Source organism: Anser cygnoides, chromosome 27 (genome assembly GCF_040182565.1).
Source record: "Anser cygnoides isolate HZ-2024a breed goose chromosome 27, Taihu_goose_T2T_genome, whole genome shotgun sequence".
Lineage (NCBI taxonomy): Eukaryota > Metazoa > Chordata > Aves > Anseriformes > Anatidae > Anser > Anser cygnoides.
Genome location: NC_089899.1, coordinates 2,230,892 through 2,249,748, shown reverse-complemented (window position 1 = coordinate 2,249,748; position 18,857 = coordinate 2,230,892). Strand labels below are relative to the sequence as shown.

The following is an 18,857-nucleotide window of genomic DNA, read 5'->3' as shown; positions in this document are numbered from 1 at the left end:
GAATCCCCAAAAGTTTGTGTCACAGCTCTTAGACATTTCTCACTGCTTATTTATAAGTTATTTTAACTAAAACATAAAACATATGTGGAGGGGAGAAAGAACCATTAATGTTGTTTAAGAAAGGAGTTGTATTTAATATATCAAACTTGTGATTTTTAGTAGATTTTCTTAAATTGGAAGTTAGCTGCAGTTCATGATCTTCTCTATTAGAAAAAAAACTACCAAACAGGTGCTGGCTTAGTTTCCTAGAGCCCACATTGCTCCTGTTGGTTTATCAGATTGCAAAACTAGTGTACTGTAGCATGATGAATATGTAGCAGTGACTGTATGGGAAAGATGCTGGAAAGATTGCACGCTGATGTTCTTAATCAGTAATTAGAAACTAAAAATAGTATTTTAGCAAAAGATAATAAATCTGTAGCCTTTAATCCTCCTGTGCCAATCTGTAAGCTGATATCATTATTACATGAAAGGCAATGAGAACATAAGTGAGTAAGCAAAAGTAGGTTGCTATTACAGTCACATTATAAATTCCACATAGCCCAAACTGTCTCGGTGATGTTTGGCTCTCTCTGCTTTATGCAAAGTCTATAGTCATAAGGCAGGTTAATTTGCAAGCACAGAACGCGTAGTTTTGGTGTCTGTTTCCATTCCTTTGCTGTCCTTACTTCCTGGAGCACTCTTTAGAGAAATGAGTTAAGTTCTGAGTCTCCTGTGCACCTGTGAGTTGTAAGTAGAAGGGAACATTTGAGAAAATGGCAACAAGAAAATGCGTTCCCATGATGGCAGTTGCGACACACCAACAGGCTCAATCAACAGCTAATGTGCTGCGCAGATACACATTGTCTCTTGCTATAATAATCACAAGAGAAGGCATCCCCACTTAAACAGGGCCCTTTCATCTAAACATTTAAATACTTTGCAAACGCTGAGATGTAGTTATTGCTACACAGGTACCATCAGGGTTGATATTGTTTACGCTGAAGTGATTCAGTAGAATCAGGCCACTGACCTTATTCCATCCAACTGGGACATCTCAAAGAATGTCAGCGTGAGCTATACTAAAACAGCTGTGATTTCATACACCGTTCCTCCTCCCCTTCACAACTCTGTAATATCCCTGTGGCAACTGCAGCAATTCTTTAAATGGAAGAGTAACACAAATATTTCAAATGGTGCAAACTCTCTTAAAGCAGTTCGGTGTCCGGAAAATGGAGCCAAGGCACAGTGCTGGTGCTCCGCTCACCCGCGGCCTGCCTAATGGTCCGCTGAGCAAGAAATGCAATACAGAAGTGGGGTTTGTTGAAAGCTGATGGTGTGGCAAAGATTTGAAAGACAACTATATTTACCAAGTGTTTTTGAATGAAAAAAGCTTTATTCCTCCAGTTTATATAACCCTATCTCCCAGAAATGGGTGAAAGCAAGCGCCAGGTAAAATTACTGGAAGGTGCCAGGAAACGTACTGTAATGGCTTAGTGCAACTACAAAGCACAGATGATTAAAAAAAAAGGAGGAAAACGAATCAGACGCCGAATGCCCCTGGCGAAAGGGGCTGACATGGCTAACCCTGAACACGGGCTCTTCACAGCTGGGCCCCCTTTCCTCACACAGAACTACCCTGCCGAAAACCAGCCCGATCTTGACCTCCAGCCCCCCAAAATCGCCTTTTTTCCCCCCCGAGCCGAGCTGCGGGGCCGTCCCCGGCCCCCGTTCCCTCAGCGCCGCGGCCCGGCAGGTGGAAGCCGCCGCCCCTCCCCCGGCCTGTCCCGTCCCCTGCCCGGCTCCGCGCCGCCTCTTGCCGCCGCCCCGCTCCTCTCCCAGCTGACGGGGGCAGCCCCTTGTTTACCGGCCAGGGCAGGCAGCCGCCAGCCCGGCCTGCGCTGCGAGGCGGCCGCCGCACCCGGGACCGGCAGGGAGGAGCACGGGGCCGCCCCGCTTCCTCGGCCGGCCGCTATTAAAGGGGGTGGGGGGGCCCCCGGCGGGTCCCTCGCCGACGATGCGAAGCCCGGCCCGGCCCCCGCGCCCGCCCCGCGGCCTCTGATTCGCCCCAGCCGGGACGCGCCGAGCCGCGGCGGCCGCAGGGACGCGGGCATGGCACCGAGAGGAGCGGCGGCGGCGGCGCTGGCCGGGGCCGTGGTGCTGCTGCTGCTGGCGGCCTGCTGCGGCCGCAGCCGCGGGGAGAGTGAGTAGGGGAGCGGGGGCGCGGCCTAGGCGGGCGGCGGGGGGCCCCGGCCGCGGCCCCGTCGCCGTGAGGGGGCGGGCGGGCGGCTCGGTCCCCGCCGCCAGCACCCTTTGGACCTGGCGAGGGCCGCCGAGCCCAGGCCGCGGTGGTGTGGGGACGGCGGCCGGGGCGGCTCGGTCGGGGCCTGCGGGTCCCTCTGGTGCCGGAGGGAGGGGAACGGGGTCCGGAGCTCTCCCCCCGGGAGCGGCTCGGGTGACCTTCAGGGCTCGCTGGGGTGTTTTCGGCCCCAAAGTGCCGAGAGGCCGGGGGGGGGGGGCTCGGAGGCGGTCGAGATTGGAGCGGGGAGGGCAGGACGGCGGCTGGAAGGGCTTGGGGCCCCCGCTGGGTGCCCGGGTTGCCGTGGTGTTTACTCACGGGCACGCCGGGAACCTCCGGCTCCGCCGCTCGGCTGTTTCTCCAGACGCTGAGGGTGTCAGGGTGCTGCCCCTGCCCGGGCTGCCCTCCTCTGCCTGGCCCCCCGGCCGCAGGGAAGGGCATCGCTCCCCTCCCCGGCTCCTGGGGGGGGAACAAGACGCTGGCTGTGGCTCCCTGACACTTCTCTTTTAGGCTGGTTTCAAAACGAGCTCCAGTTTCAGGAGGCTCGTAGCGTGGCGAGGCTTAGAGTTGGGAGGTTTTGTCATTAACCGCAGGAATACTTGTAGGTAATCTTTCAAATCCACAAGTATTAAAGGGGGATAAAGCTCGAAGGTAGGGATCTGTGCTTAAACAGCGACTTGTAAAATGCGAGGCAGGGATCTAAAGATGGTGAATTGGAGGTGGCGAGCTCGTGAAATTAATGGCTGATGTGAGTTTAAGCCTTAGGAGCTGTTTTGATGGGCTGTATTGAATAAACTTCCTTAAGAAGCTGCTCCAGTGAGAGGTTTTAATGTTGGATGATGATTATAGTTGTATTTTTTTTTTTTTTAATATAAGGAACATACTTATTTAAAGAGAACTAACTGGATCCTCAAATTGTCTATCCTGTAGCCCATCCTGTAATCTACCTGTTAGCTTTCCCACCAGAAAAGGCCACAGCAAGAGAATTCCGTCAAGTGCAGACGAGGCAATCCTGAGCATTTTCAAAATGGGGATGATACTGAGAGAGTAAAGCAGGGCGTACCTTTGAGACAGCCTCGTTTTTTCCAGCAATCTGACAAGCTACGTATTTCAAAAACACCTAATTCCTACCTCATACAACGCTGTTACATTCGAAGCCTTTAAAAGAGACTGTGGATATGTTTTTAATTTGGGAGGGTAAGTTATAGCTGGCAAGCATGTACAAACCCGCCCATCACCGACAGAGGAATGGAGAAGGTAGTTGACATATAGCACTAATAATAAATCCATACACAACTTTAGTCCAGCAGTTCCTAATTTGAAAACATTATTATTACCACCACGCTGAAGCTTTTTATTTATTTATTTACTTATGTGCTTAAAAGCGTATTCTGCCTCTTTGGTTGCAAGTGTGAGTACGATCGTAACTGCTCAATCTGCTGTATTGCTGCGCGGTAGGAAAATATGCTCTACAATTTATGGATGGAGAGACAGGAGCGATGTACAGGACATAAAAGCAACATCTGGGGTGGAATATTTTTATGTCATTCACGCAACACGGATACTTTTCAAAGTATCTTACAGGCTGTTTGAACAATAAGTTCCCTAATTCAAAAGGTTTTCAGCTACTTTGATGTTTGACTCCATTTTCTGAGAATGATTAGATCATACAGCACCACAGCGTGGATTGAAAACAACACGCTAACGTGGAGGCCTGCATCAGAGTGGCTGGAAGGGTAAATGCATGCACAATAGTTGCATAAGCAAACAAGTTGTTCCCTGAGCAACGGAACTAATGAAGTCTGCTTTCTTGGAGATTTGCGTCCTGCATTCAGTACGAGCGTGCCCCATGATAACGCTGCTCTCCAGTGACAATATTCCCTGAGCTCTGAGCCTAACCATGATGTTTGTTGTGCCACGTATCTTTCTCTTCCCTCTACTTGTTTTAGACAATGCCGGTGTTCCTCTCGCATCTGCTAAGAGCTGGGGCAAAAGCAGCGTATAGCGTGTTGAGCAGGCGAACTGGATGGAGGGTTTCTTCACTCTTGATGCTGTCTTTAGATGGAGATGCTGAGGGTTTTCCTCCTTAACCCATCCCCGGTTTTAGTGTGTTTGCGAATCCTATGCGTGCGTGCTCTCTTCCTCTTTTACGTTTGACTTAGTCGGGTTCAGACGTGGCTGAGAGGAGTAGAAGCAAGGGTTAAGGAAAGGAGACCAGACCTGCTCACAACATGAAGGTGGATACGTCTTTTTTAGTTAAGAAAAGCAGGTTTGGCTTTTTTTTTTTTCTTTATCACTGTGTAAACATAATGCAACTTCTTGAAGTAAATCTCACGCATGACTCACACAGCAGTTCATCAGTTGTGGTATTCAGGGTGGGATTTACCTCACCTGGTCTTAGGCATCTATCAAAGGAGCAATATACTTTGGGCTCCTTTTGTAATTAGTAGAAAGCCAATCAATACTGTCACTAGAGGTTAGAGTATGCTTCCTTCTCTTCTAAGCTCTTCACCTGAAGCTGGTCGTTGTACTTGCACGCTGTTGCTGGTGCTGGGAGTTCGAAATCTAGCTGAGTTCTCTGTGCTGAAGTTAGGTGGGACAAAATCCACTTTTTTCTCCTTTAGTAATAGCCTTTTAAAATCATTTGCCTCGGTGTTGTTATTTCTGATCCATACGGGGTTCTTTTGTCTGCTCATAAAACTTAAGAGACCAGCTTCTTAATGAGTTTAACGTTGAGAGATTCAGTATAGAGTGAAATGTTGCTCCTGGGAGTTTAAAGTAGGAAGAGTAGCTGCAGCAGGGCAGTGTCAGAAGCAGGCGACGACCATGTCCACCAGCCACCCCAGGGTGCCCTCGCTATTTTAGAGAGAGGCAGTGCATTCACTGAGTAGTCTGCAAAAGCCCACAGGCTTTCTGGCAGTCGATTTTTGGGGTGGCCGTTTCGTAGAACATAAGTTATGTTAATGTGGACAATCGAATCCCAAAATCTGCTGGCACTGACCTCTGCTCGTCGCTCTGATGGATCTCCCGTGGTCCTGGGATGCTGTCGTTCCAGCACTATTCCTTCCAGTATCTTTGCTTGGAAGACGCAGCAGCACGAGCCTTGTTTTTCACTAATGTTTTGATTTGAATGTGGAGAGCGTGACGTTATCGTAAACCAGGCTTTATAGGCAGACCGGGAGGTTATGTATGCTTTTGGCATTAAAGAAAGCAACCTCCGTGACAGGTTGGCCCTTAGTTCAGGAACACTGGCTTGCGTAGTGAAAGATAACAGCCACCCGAGATGTTATCCGAGCAGGCTGCAGGTTCACAAACAGCCTCACTTTCGAGTGTGTTTCTGAATTTGCTTCACTGCTCAGATCTAAATGGCTGAGGTGCAAAACCAAAGCTTAAAAACAAATGTTTTGCTATTAGATATCTTCTGTTTGTTAAACTGTTACTGCGCTAGGCTAGAAGCTGGCTTGTGGTCCTTTCTGCTGGCCTGTCCCTTAACAGGATGTTTTCCTGTCTCAATTATCCCAAGAAACACCTAAAAGACCATTTCCCAGTTTCCCAATACCTTCCGTGTACAAGTCAGCATTATATAAAATTGCCAAGTTTTTGACTTAATCAGTGAGTGCAATTTTTCCTAAATAATTCCTTTATTCAAGTCGGTAGCGAACGCTATAAAACGTGCAATTAACTAATGGTTATCTTAAATGGTTTATGTTCCTTCTGTGTAATCCTACATCATCCTGGTCTCGATTGTTCAAGAGCCAGAGCTCTAAAGCAGTGAATCATTAAGGTCTGGTATCCAGCTAGTTTACTATAAACAAGGCTTAAGTTCCAGCTATTCCCTCGGTTAGACTGTATCTCCAGAAGTAACCTCTGACATCAGATCTCATTTCTTCATTCAGCACTTGAAGGTTGTTACCAAACTAGTTTGTTCGAGAGGCTTGGTTGGCATCCTGGGATTTTTTTTGTTTGTTTTTTTAAAAAAAAAAAAAACATGACTTGCAACTTTTTTCTTGGGGGTCTGATGCGTCTATAATGATTTTATTATTATTATTATTATTGTTTTTTAAGTTATTTTGCATAGCTTAGTAACTAGGGATGGAGGAATGTTTCTTCTCTGGCAGCGTAGTGGTGTACTGCTGGACGCGGAGCCTGTTTCTGCTGAAATGTAGGAATCTGTGTTAGTAGGGATTTTGCCAGTAGCTTGAACAGGAATAGCATTGGGCCTGCTATTAGGGAATCAGTTTGAGATTGCTATTTTGCTGAAAGCTGGTTTCTGTATTTTTTGGACCCAGCTTGTCTGTATTACAATCAACTCCTCAACTTTGCTCTCCTGGGATCACACCTGACTAGCCTTCGTACTGAATCACTAATTCCCCTGTCCCTGCAGAAGGAATACTGCTGAGAGAAGCTGTGGAAAGCCACTTACTACTCTGCTTAAAACTGCTTCTCGTTGTCTTGGTAACAATAAATTTATGGGCGACTTCAGCAGCTGCTGCATGAGCAGAAGATGCAAACTGCTGAACAGAATTCAAAAGCAGGAAAAGATCGAGGACCCTACAGCAGAAAAACAGATTTTGTTTCAGATAGGTGTAACTCCTTCTCCTTGATCCCCGAGGAATTAAAAATGAGGTTTAGATTCTGTGGTGATATTTATCACTTTAAACTGAAGTAGATAATGAAAAATAATTCTTAAATGTAATTTTCTCTGAATGTGGAAAAAGCTGGATAAAGCCCCTTAATCTTTGTAGATTTCCAATCATAGTAGCCTTTTATTCAATTGTTTGTTTCGGAAACGAGCATGTGATTTGATTTAAATTCCTTTTAAGTTTCTCTGCCAGGCTAACGTTGCGGTGTTTGACATCTCCTTCCATGAAAAGGGCTTGGGCAGAAGCTCCCGGTGCTGGAACCCCCTAAGGCCAGCAGACAACGTACCGGTTTATTACATGCTATTGCTCAGGTTTGAAAGCAGCCGAGTTTGAATAACTCGGGTCACATCCTGGTCTGCCAGGGCGTGTGGAATCTCCTGTCTGGTCTGTGCTGGCAGCGCTGCTCACAAATAATGCTTTCTGTATGAGAGTTTAGAATTGGCCCAAAATACAAAAATAGTTCTAAAGAGCAAACTGAGCTGATGGACTGTGGATGCGTACTTGCAGCTCTGGTAGATCTGTACAAATAATTAACTCTTCAAAATGCTTTGCTGTTTACTCACAAGTATCACCTGTCTCTTTTTAGATTCAGCTTCAGCTAACTTCTTTCACACACCTCATGAAAATGTTTGTCTCGGCCTTTGGCTGCCTTCTCTGCGAGCTGCAGTGGGGGGAATGCTGCAGGTGAGGGTGGTTTGTACCATGCTCAGGTGTCTAAATCTTGGTTTTGGAGGAGAGCAAAACCTTTGAGCTGCTTTCTGGCTGTTCGGACCAGGAGCAGCACGACTTGTGTTAGTGATCTCTAGAAGCCTGTAGTGATGTGGAGCAGAGTCACGAGCAATGCAATTTGACTTCTTTTGAGCATATAGGAGAGTGGTGAGGGCAGTGCAGAGGATCAGATCGGCCTGTTGCTAGACAGAAGCAGAGGATGCTTTCCAAGAAGCCTCGCTGAATGTGTCCCCGTTCCTCGGCCAAGCAGGGTAACGATTTGCCTGGGTGCTGGGGTGGCGGAGCAGTTCCCTCCCTGGGTAGCTCCTCCAGGCTGGGCTCATTGGCCCTGCTTCTGTCTGACAGCAAGGGTTTCGGACCCTGAAGTTCCCCCCACAGCATTTGGAGGGCTTCATCCCAATTGTGCCGAATCCTTAGTTCTCATCGTGCTCAGGCTTCTGCCCCCTTCTCCGTGCCGGGGGCTGAGTGCCCGGGGCAGGGCTGGTTTCTGGCGGCTTACCCAATTCCCCTCAGAATGATGAAAGACTCAGATGACTACGCGTAGTGTATAGGTGCTTTTTGTGGCCTTAAGCCATGATAAAAGTCTAGAGCTTTTACTCTCAAAAGTAATTCTTCGGCTGCGGAGTTGAGCTGTATTTTTTTGGCCCGTCCCTTTCTGCAAGGTCTCTGATGGAACAATTGCTTGTGGGTACCACCTCGGTCAGCTTGCTGTATTTCACCTCTGTGCTTGGCAAGCAGTAATTACGAAACAAGGAGGTGGATTTTGCATTACCAGATAGTTCTAGCTCCACTGGTCACTCTTACATTGAATTTCAGTGTTTTTGAGTGTTATTGGTCCTTTCCCGAAGAAGCTACTGGCATAAACACAGGATTTTTTTTTCGAATGATTTTAATCAAGAATGCATATATATTTAAAATTTTTGACCTTAATAGCAAATATTCTCCTGTGCAATGAAACACACGAGCCTTTCGGTAAGAAATAACCCATGAGGAGAAGTCCCCAAACCTTCTCTCCTTCTCAGTCTAAGTGAGGTTGGGAATTATTCTGTCCTTCTCCAGATCTTTAGATTTGAATCTTTTCCATTTGGCAGCAGTTGATCAGCGGTGATTATGCTCCCACCAATTGCTCCTTCTTGATTGAATGTCAGGAGCTCGTTAGAAGCTGCAGCGAAGCTAATAGCTTCCCAGCACAGGCAGTTTAAGTTTGGAATAACATACGAATGCGCTGATTTTAATTGTTACTAAAAAAAAAAAATCATCCTTCTTACACTGATGGCATTTCTTCTAGGTTTTTCCTTCCCCCATCAGGGCTGACAATTTATTTGCTTCTTGATCTGAGCTTCGGACATGTAACTTTGAGATTTGCAGCTCACGCAGAAAGGCCCAGGTGATGGGGCCGTGTTGCACACCCCCTCCCTTGGAGCTACCCATCTTAATTGTTTAAAGTAAATAACAAGAAGCCTTCCTTAAACCGAAGCTGTTGCTCCCCCAGTTCTTTGGTCCCCTGGCTGGGATGGACAACGAGCTTTCTGGTCTGCTTCCCATTTTTCTGCAGTGTTTCTTGCTCCTATGTGGTCTTCAGATTTCCTTCCCCACCTTAGGAACACCCGCGATCCCTGGTGCGCTGTGTGCATTAGCTTTTTCTTCCAGAAAGAAATTTATGAAACGGCTTGGATACGGTGCCAAAAATCCTATTGGGCAATAACATTGCTCCGAATCCTATATTAGTGCTGCCAGTTTTATTTTTTATTGCAGTGGAGCAGATTTTTGAATAATCATTAAGACGTTTGCATAGAATTTATTTTTAACCCACACAGCAGTGGTCTTTGTACAGCCATGAGGAGTCAGGCAACTGTAACCATCAAACATCTGGGCATACATTAATTCTGTAAGCCCCGATTTTTGCTGAGTGTGTTCTTGAAGTTTAATTTTATATGCGGTGACAAAGAAAAGTAAACGTGCTGTGCTTTTAACTCTCAAGGGGAGTGTGTGTGTGTGGGGGCAAGTCTCTTCTGTAGTCAAAAGAGGACTCCTAAAGTGGGTGCAGTCTTAAAATGAAATAAATATTTGCACCTGGGCAGGTGGAAGTGGTTGTCTTGCACGCTTGTATCACCAGACAGGCTTCCCTTTCCTCTGGCGTTCTCCCAGAGTGTTAAGGGCTGGCTGTATCTTTTATGAAATTTGTTTTTTTAAAGGGTTATCGCTGGGGTTTTCATTGTGTTGCATGGACATGGTGCTCTAGATTTCCTTACCTGTAATTAGAATTAAAATTTTCCCCATTCAGACTTTTTTACTTCTGTCCTGACTTTTGCTGCTGCCTGGATTCGTGTTATTCTGTTTCCCTTCTAACCTAGGCTTCGTATCGTTGTTTGCTCTGCCACTTCTTTGGATTACTGGTTCTGCTAAACAAACTGTCCAGGTAGTCAAGGCAGGGAGATTTGCAACCTTTGGAAAATAACAAAAAAAAAACACAACTCAACAACAACACACCTAATCTGAAAAGAATGCTTGGGGCACAAATGACTGGTGCAGTAAATTACTCGCGTCAGCAAAGTCTGGGCGAGAGCCTAGGCTGCATCTTCCGTGTGTATTTCCAGTTTTTTCCCTTCTCTTCCGGAGCACTGCCATTTCCTCCCCATTATTCTTTTCCTATCTTCCCCTCCCTGCAACCATTCTAAATTACTCCCTCTAATCCAGTGGCATTAATTGCACAATCTGGGATGAGGTAGGTGTGTCGCTGGCAACTATCTAAAGAAAACAGACTCTGTTGCATAGACACCTCTTACTCTGTAAACGCTGAATGACGTCTGCGGGCTGCTGTTGCCGCTCCGGTCGTGATAGGGGTAATATCCAGCAGCTCAAGATGGCAGAAAAAAATTATGAAATACTCTTTCAGTTCATATTTTGTAATCCTATACCAGGGAGTGTTCCCAACAGTATATTTCTTAACACTCGAAGCGTGCTTTAGTGAAAAAGACCTAGCTGTGTATTCTTAATGTAGTGATATATTAGGGCATGGTCGGAAAAATGGGTGTATTTGGAAAACTGCCTTTTTAAAAATAAATAAATGGCGTTGTTCTTTGCCTTCCAGTTTGCAGAAGCATGGACATTCGCAACAATCTGACCCGGCTGAACATGCTTGAGAACTGCACTGTGATCGAGGGCCACTTGCAAATATTGCTGATGTTTAAAACCAAGCCTGAAGATTTCCGCGAGCTCAGCTTTCCCAAACTGACTATGATTACAGACTACTTGCTGCTTTTTCGCGTGTACGGCCTGGAGAGCTTAAAGGGACTCTTCCCCAACCTCACTGTGATTCGAGGAACCCATCTGTTTTTTAACTACGCGCTCGTCATTTTTGAGATGGTTCACCTGAAGGAGATCGGCCTCTACAACCTGATGAACATAACTCGAGGCGCCGTGCGGATCGAGAAGAACAACGAATTATGTTACTTGTCCACTATCGACTGGTCGAGGATTTTGGATTCTGTAGAAGACAACTACATCGTCGCCAACAAGGACGACAAAGAAGAGTGTGGAGATGTGTGTCCGGGCACTGTGAAAGGGAAAAGCAACTGCCCGCCCACCGTGATCAACGGCATTTTCATCGAGCGCTGCTGGACCCACGACCGCTGCCAAAGAGGTGGGTCTGCGGGGCGGTGAGTGGTGTGCTTTCGCTGTTGGGTTTAACCTCTCAGATCAGTCTGAGCTGAGACGTCAGCTGTTAACCGCCTCTGTGAATGAAGTGCCCAAAAATGCTGTGTTTCATTTCTCTAGGAAGTCAGGGACCCCCTAGAGCTCCCAGGTTTAGTGTGCTGTGAGTATAGCTGTTATCTTGTATACTAGTTAGTGGTATTAGTACTTTTGGGGCTTGGCTATGGGATTAAAAATCCAGGTTGATTGAAAGACGGAAACAAAGCAGCGGGAAAGGTCTTTCAGGAATAAACCTGACTCCGGAAGAGTGCAATTATATTTTTACTGAAACCATCCGGTCATAAAAAGGTGCAAGATAGGTGGATGGGTGAGCAATATTTGCACACAGTGAGAAGCTGGAAGCCAAATCAGACTGGAAGAAAGGGAAAAAGAGAGGACCTGGGCAGTGCCTGCCCACTGCAGGAGTCCTGGGGAGGGAGAAAGAATCGCACTTTCAGGCTTGGGTTTTGGTTCAGAGAGAGAGAGAGAGGTGTGTTCAGAAAGGCAGCTGCTGTCCTAACCCCTGAACTCCAGGTCTGAAACTGTATTAGGGTTGCTTTTAATTTCATAGAGATTTGTTTTTTCCAAACGTGGAGCCGACCTGAAGTTTAGTTTTAATTATATATTTGCTTTGATTTATGTTAAGTCTGACTGACGGGGAGCAAAGTGAATTGAGGTAAAACTGACACATTCAGAGCTGTCTGTCTTGGAGGTAGTGCATCCAAATGAAGCAGTGTGTCCTAAGACGAAATTAGGAAACTTGCGGGCTGGAGAGCATTTCTTGCCAAGCTTTAAAGGGCAACTCTGAGTGCTAAGTGCCAAATTTGAGAAGGAATTCCTAGCAGTATGCATACGCTAATGAAATTAATGTGGTTTCCCCTCTGCTACTCCTCACCCCAAATTGTCCAGCTTCCTTTTAAAGAAAGTGGTTATTTTTTATTGCCGGAATAACAGGGTATGAGCGAGAACATGCAGGAGTGTGTGTGTGTTTCTTTTTTTAAATGAAAACTAAAGTTATAAAGCACTTTAGTTTCTAAACTCTTTTGGTATACAGTTATTATCAGCACTGAAACCTGGTTTCTTACGTGTTCCTGTTTTACATTTTCTACTATTTCATGGGGTTAAAGACCTAACTGAAACTTTTTCTGTGGCTGGACCATTCATAATGTCCCTCATTCCTGTGAATCTTCTGGGGCTGCGCTACAGCAGACTGGAATGTACGGTTTCTCTCCTTTATGTGACTGCCTATTTCCATGAAACCTGTAGGAATGTAATATTTTACCTTAGGGGCAGAAGTCTCAGCTCCTCAGCCTCTCACACAAATTCAGCTGAATTTATTGGAGGATACCGTACGTTATCATGCACTTAGGTACCAAAAGAAACCAACCTCATAAATCCGTTTGATTTGAATTTGAAATTTGAATTTGGAAATGATTTCAGAAGAAATTCTCTACAAATTCTCCATCTGGTTTTCTGTGTTCCTTTGAGAAAATGTAGAGAAGCCGTGCTCCTGTGTACTTGCGCTGTAACTGATGTGCATTTTCAAAAGCACTTGCTCCTACTTAGCTTTGTTTTGAACGCTAACTTTTGTGCTTTCATTGGTAGCTGGTGTTCTCAACGAGATGATATCTGTATTACATTGTGCCTGGTGACACCTGCCTCTATACCTCAGAAGTTACTTTAACTGTTCTTCGGTAGTCTTTTAGATGTGTTAGGCTTCTTTTTTTTGTCTGTCTTTAGACTTCCAGTACACATGCACTCTAGTAGCTATGGTAGAGATTGGGGCATTTATTTAGTGTATCTGTTAGTGGAATCGCTGCCTTCTCTGTTCTTTTGCCAGCCCTAACGTATCCTTAGCATGTGTAATTGTTTTGTCAAGATTATTATAAGCTTGTGTGAATTGTACTTTGGCTTTCCTTTGCCTGAAGAGCTCAGAGTAACACCCAGCACTGAGGGTATTAATGTCAGGAAGTCTTTCCCTCTGCGTTCATGCAGCTTATCCGGGAATCTTCTGCAGCTGATGCTGTCTCATTGAGCGTGCTGAAGTCTCACATCATTTGGGTTTTTAAGTATTTTCCACTCTTCTTTTTTAGCTGCCTTTTTTTTTTTTTTTTCCTCAGTGGTGGGATGAAATGCAGAAGTTTCAGTGTAATTTTCTGGGGGGAAGTTTGGTTTTGTTTGTTTTAACGCGGGTTTTTGATGTTTGTGTTCACACATCGCTCACAGAACTTAGCATAAAACCTCCTGTTTTGTTGTTTCCTGTTTTTCTTCTCCGGATGGGAAGTTGTTGAGGTCTAAACACCGAAGGCTGATAGCCCTGCTGGATAGTTCTGCCCCGAGACTGCGGATCGGGATACTTTGCTGTTTTGTCTGCCAGAAAAACATATTTCAGGAATACTCAACTACCGCTTGTTTTGATGCTACAGAATGTGTGTCAGTTCAACAGGGAAAGGTCCCAAGCTGGCAAGCTTTGCCAGCCCGCTAAGTCTGCTGTGCCAGCCTTTGAGTCTTGCTGGAGAAACGTGGGAGATGAGCAGGAACCTCGCGAGGACGTGCATGAAGGACGGCACCGTGCAGGAGCTGCATGCGATGGGAGGGAGGTGGGAACGGTCTGGACCAGATGGGGTCCCCTGGTGTCCCGGGTCCCTTCCACACCGGTCCCTGGCCCTCCTGTGCCTGCTGTGTGCAGCCACTTGGGTGCCATCCCCACCACGTCTCACGCCGAGCATGCGCCTTTGGTATTTCTGTCTTTTAATCAGCACAGATATCCCAGTTGACTCCAAAACTAACTTTCAGTTACAGCGTGTAATTATCTCAGAGGCACACTTCCAAGTCTCTGAATCATACTTGCAGCTCTAACTCCAGCCCAGAATTTTTTTTTCAGTTGGTGATAACGCGTTGAAGACAACAAAGTGAAGATCTTCTTGCAGACCTTAGAGCTAAGGTTGTGCATGAAGCCGGTCGGGAGGAACTGAAATGATTTGTGGGCAGCCGCGCGCTTTGAAACAGCAAACTCGTGATACTGAGGAATCTCTGTCTGAGTACGAAGACGTGTAGGTGGATATACCATAGATTGAGATTGGTCAGGATGTGTTTCCTGAAAGCTTTCCTTTCCTTTTTTCGAAATCACTTGTCTTGGTGTGAGAAGCAAGTCAGTTCAGTTAAGGCCAACTCACGTTGTGTTTTGGGTAGGAAGGGAGAGAAATATGTAGTCTGTTTGGAATTTGGGTCTAGCCTTGTGCTGTTTATGGCAGTCAAGGGCTGTGCCTATTCTGGAGGTTTTCTACCTTTTCAGCCCACGTTTTTATAAGGCTTTTTTCTATATACATACAGTTATTTTCATTGCCATAAAAATGTAGTTCTTAGTTCAGTGCAGCATGTTCATGCAGAGAGCGCCTTTGCTGAAGAATTCAGACAACAAAAATGCTGGAAATGCCACGTCCTAGACCTCGGTTTAGATGTGCCAAACATGATTTTCATATTTTGCATTTTTTTCCGCATGTTTTTTTTTAAATGTAATAAAAATGCTATATGTCTGTCACTCCACTTGCGGAAGGAACAATTCCCTGTGAAATAGGATTTCCTGCCAATTCTCTCTGCAGTCAGTCTTCCCTGTCCATACGTAATTCGAAGCAGTCTGATGTTTTCGACAGTCTCATTATAAAAGCAGTTCAGCCTTTAACTTGCGTATCGGGTCATCTAGACGTAGATTAAGGTAATAGGAAGGAAAAATGGAATGGCCAAATAAGAATTAACAGGAAAGCGGTCTGTAATATCAGCCAGTCCCTTGGTGACTACCGAAGGGCCGCATTCCTGGAATATAAGGACAAATATCTGAAATACGAGTTCTGTTCCTTAGAGAGAGTGGCGAAATTCAAGTTCTCCTGTTCATCCCCAATGAAATCTTTGCAGGATTCTTTTATCTTTGTGGTCTTGGGACTTCTTGCTACTAGGAATTTGAGTTACTAAGAGTGTGGGCCATTTCAGGTTTGTACGTAGACTTTCTTCAAACTATTATCTTGCTTTATGTGATTAAAAACAAAAGTTATCTCTCTAATCAATGTAATCACAAATCTGTTGCAAAATATTAACCTCATTAAAAGGAAGAGGAAGGTAAATAAAACCATTTGAGCCAGTTGAAGAGGATAAAATAGAGCAGGTAGTGATAACAGTCTGGAGTAATTGGCATGTAAAGGAGCTGCCTAAAGAAAGGCACTGAATGAAAATAATGATGCTTGGCTGGATTTTTTTATGGTGTGTAAGCAGGTCTGGAGACTGGAGTCACAGCCGAATCTCTTCTCCTGTGACCTGTCCAGGCAAAATAATGGGACAGGTAGGGGACAGGTAAGGATCTGAAGAGTTACTTTAGTAGCTTGATTTGTTTCCTAGTACAAACAACACAACAAAGCACTCAGAAAAACCTTGCTCAGCCTGAAGTGTTTTTCAACTGCTGTGAAACAGCTTTTAAAGAGACTGGTGCCAGAAGAAATTCTGCAACTACGAACATCTTCAAGGCAGATTTGAATAATAAAGTTCAGAGGTGTGTGTGGGAAACGTTTTGTGATGTTTACTTAGGTAGAAATACTACTTAGCAACAGCTTCCTGTAATTTTTATGTGCTGGGAATTTCGGTAACCATAAGCTTAGCTTTATTACCTTTGTATGGGAAAGGGGTCTCGAAGCACTGCACAGACTTAGCCAACCTCAAGGGCAAGATATTTTTAAAGCTTCAAACACAAAGAAATTTTTCCAGTTGCTACCACATGAAGTGGAAGTGCTCTTTTTATTTGGAGATCTGATAAGACCTGCCTTTTTTTTCTTCCCAGCTCTGACAAATGCCAGATGGAAGTTGACACCCGATAATCTCACTGGGGCGTCCGTTCCAAACCTTGCCAAGCGACAGCTTTATTGAGTGCGTGTAGCGCTTGTGGTCGGGGCTATTGTGATGCTTGCAAATGGCTAGACATCCTAAACTAATTCACTTCAGCTTATTAAGAGTAGTTAAGACATTTATGGCGCTTGGTGGTACGACACAGACTGTGGAATTGGGGAGAAGGGGTGAAAGAGTCCACACCGATGGCTATTTGAGTATACTACCTACTTAAAATAACGAGCAGAACTTGGTGCTGTGAAGAAGACCCTACTTTGGCTTTTCTCTTAAACAGCACACTGACCTGGGGTGACACAAGACTGGAGGGTTTCAATACTTAACATTTCAACGTGCTATTAAGTCCCCGTGTACGCATCTCCTGTAAGTCCCCCCACGTTGGTGTTTCTTGGGCTTCCTCACTGCTGAACCTTCACTTAAACGCAGGGGTTAATGGTTTTCTTTCTCCCCCTTATCCACAACCAGCACGTCAGACAGAAGCCACGGTTTAATCCCTTCTGTCTTCAGAGCATTTGGATGAGGACTAATTCCCACCTCACCCAACCATTAATAGCAGTAAATACAGAGAATTTGCTCCAAAGTTAAGGTAACAATTTCTGTATAGAGGTCTTGCCCGGGCGAACGTGCTTGATCAGCTGAAAAGGAGAATGAGGTATTGTGCCCACAAAATGGGAGAAACATTTATCTTGTTTGGTCTGAGCTGTGATTTTAATTCTTTCTTCCTTCATGCCTTCCCCAGACCTCTTGCCGTAAACCGCTGTCGGGCTGTGGAGGAGTTTAACATGCAGGGGCTCAGCGCTGACTCTGCTGGAAGATGCTCTGAGTTGGGATCGCTGCTCAGGCTTCAGTGGCAACCCAAAGTCAACTGCTTGCCATTTCCAGGGCTGGCATGCCAGGGGTACTTCAGCTAGAATACTTATTTTTCCTACTTCGAGAACAGATCCAAGTTACTGTGTTTTGCTTAAACAAGGGAACCTGCATTAGCCCTTGTTAGACAAAATATAGAAGGCTGACTACGCTTGGCAGACGCATTTGTCGGAAAATGCTGTTGTCTGGGCATGGATGTAGAGGCAGGAAGTCAGAGAATGATTAAAAAAAACAAACCTGAGCAACGAGGTTAACTGGTGTTAGTAATGCATGAATGGGAGCGCTGCAAATGGTTCACCCAGCGTGATGTGTTTGCCTGGGGAAGAGGAGATTGTTTCATTCAGAGCAAATCCTAGCGACTGCTGGGGTGCTCTGGTGTGGTAAGTCGAGATAAGGAATTGGCTGCTTTGTAGATCCTGTACGTTTCCCTCTGCTCACCCCTCTTAATAAACGCAGAGCAATGACTCTTTATTTTAAATCTTAAAAATGTAAACGAAGAGTAAAAGTATTCTAAGTGAAATACAATTCTGATGCCTCTTCCCAGATTTTGGCAAATAGAGCAGAGTAAATTCAAGATGTGTGTGATTTTACAGCGTTCTTACATTGTATGATGAAAGGCCTTCTTGTAGAAGGCTTTGGAAGGATTGTGAACCGCTCGAGTCCCTACAAAGACGTATATTCAGTGTGTGCAAGAAGACCAACTGAAATATGTCACTTGGCAAAGCTCTCTGCAACATCTTTCTCTATCAGGAGTTGTATTTGACAGGGATGGCCACTGTAAATGCACCTTGTGTTTAATGAACCCACACGCACTGCACATACACCCCTCCAAAAAAAAAAATCCCAGGTGTGACCAGTGCAAAGATTATTTCTAGCTGAAAGGTCGGTGACTTCAGGACCTCTGATTAATGACAGATGCAGTGAATAAGTGTCTGCGTCCTGAGGAAGCGGCGCTCACCCTTCTGTCTCTAACAATAGCTGGTGAAAAGTTCAATGATCACGCTTCCCAATTATATCCTATAATTGTGTGCGAGTTCCTATTGGAGGGACGTGAATGAACTTGCTGGGATGTTTATGCTCCTTAATTAGGGCTGCTGGTTAGCTGGGAAGGGGAAAAAAAATAGGTTGGGTAGCGGGAAGCTGGGGGGGGGCACGGGCTGCGCTCGCCTGGCAGCGGGGCTGAGCTGCTCGCGGCGTGCCTGCAGTTATTTCGGTCGCTGCTTTGATCCAAAGTTTGCGGCTGGCCTTGCGTAAGCGCACGAAGCAGCGCTCCGGGGCTCGGTCACTGAAATAAATGCTGGGGATTGCAGCTGCGTGCGTTCATAACCTTTATCTGGACGTGTTTAGGTGAGGGGACAGGGGGGCGCTGCGCCGGCTGGGCTGGCGTTGTCGGAGAGTCGGCGGCGTTGCTTTTATTTTGGCTTGGGACATTTCAAACAAACAGAGAATTAACTTTGGCTCTGCGGAGCGCTCGAATGTTGGCTGAGCGAGCGTAATGTTTTCGTTTGAGTCTGGCTTCCCTGTGAATCTGTATTGAAATGAACTGAAACAGCAGTGCAGTGCGCTTGGCACCTGTTCGCGTCCAGAAAATTTTCTGACGTGGAATTTCCCTCTCTCTTCTCCAAAATACAGCCAGAATCGCTGTAGAGGAGAAGGACCAGGACTGGGCGATGCGATGCTCTGTATGAACAAGGAGCCTCTGGCTCAGCACCCTGGGTGAATTCCTTCTCTGGTGAACGTGCTCAGGTACGGCCCTGACC

General features: G+C 45.8%; 1 protein-coding gene across 2 annotated transcripts in view; it reads left to right on the top strand.

The window, feature by feature from the left end:
- Positions 1-1,803: 1,803 nt before the first annotated feature.
- The window catches only part of INSR (insulin receptor), a 56,599-nt gene continuing 39,545 nt past the window's right edge, over positions 1,804-18,857 (top strand). Inside the window, exons 1-2 of one of the 2 annotated variants that reach the window (XM_048077642.2) lie at positions 1,804-2,182; positions 10,742-11,293. In XM_048077642.2, coding sequence (XP_047933599.2) covers positions 2,092-2,182; positions 10,742-11,293 — 643 coding nt within the window. In that variant the 5' untranslated portion in view covers positions 1,804-2,091. Of the gene's footprint in view, positions 2,183-7,588; positions 7,606-10,741; positions 11,294-18,857 lie in introns of those variants that run through there. The other variant, XM_066984125.1, reaches the window with a different exon arrangement.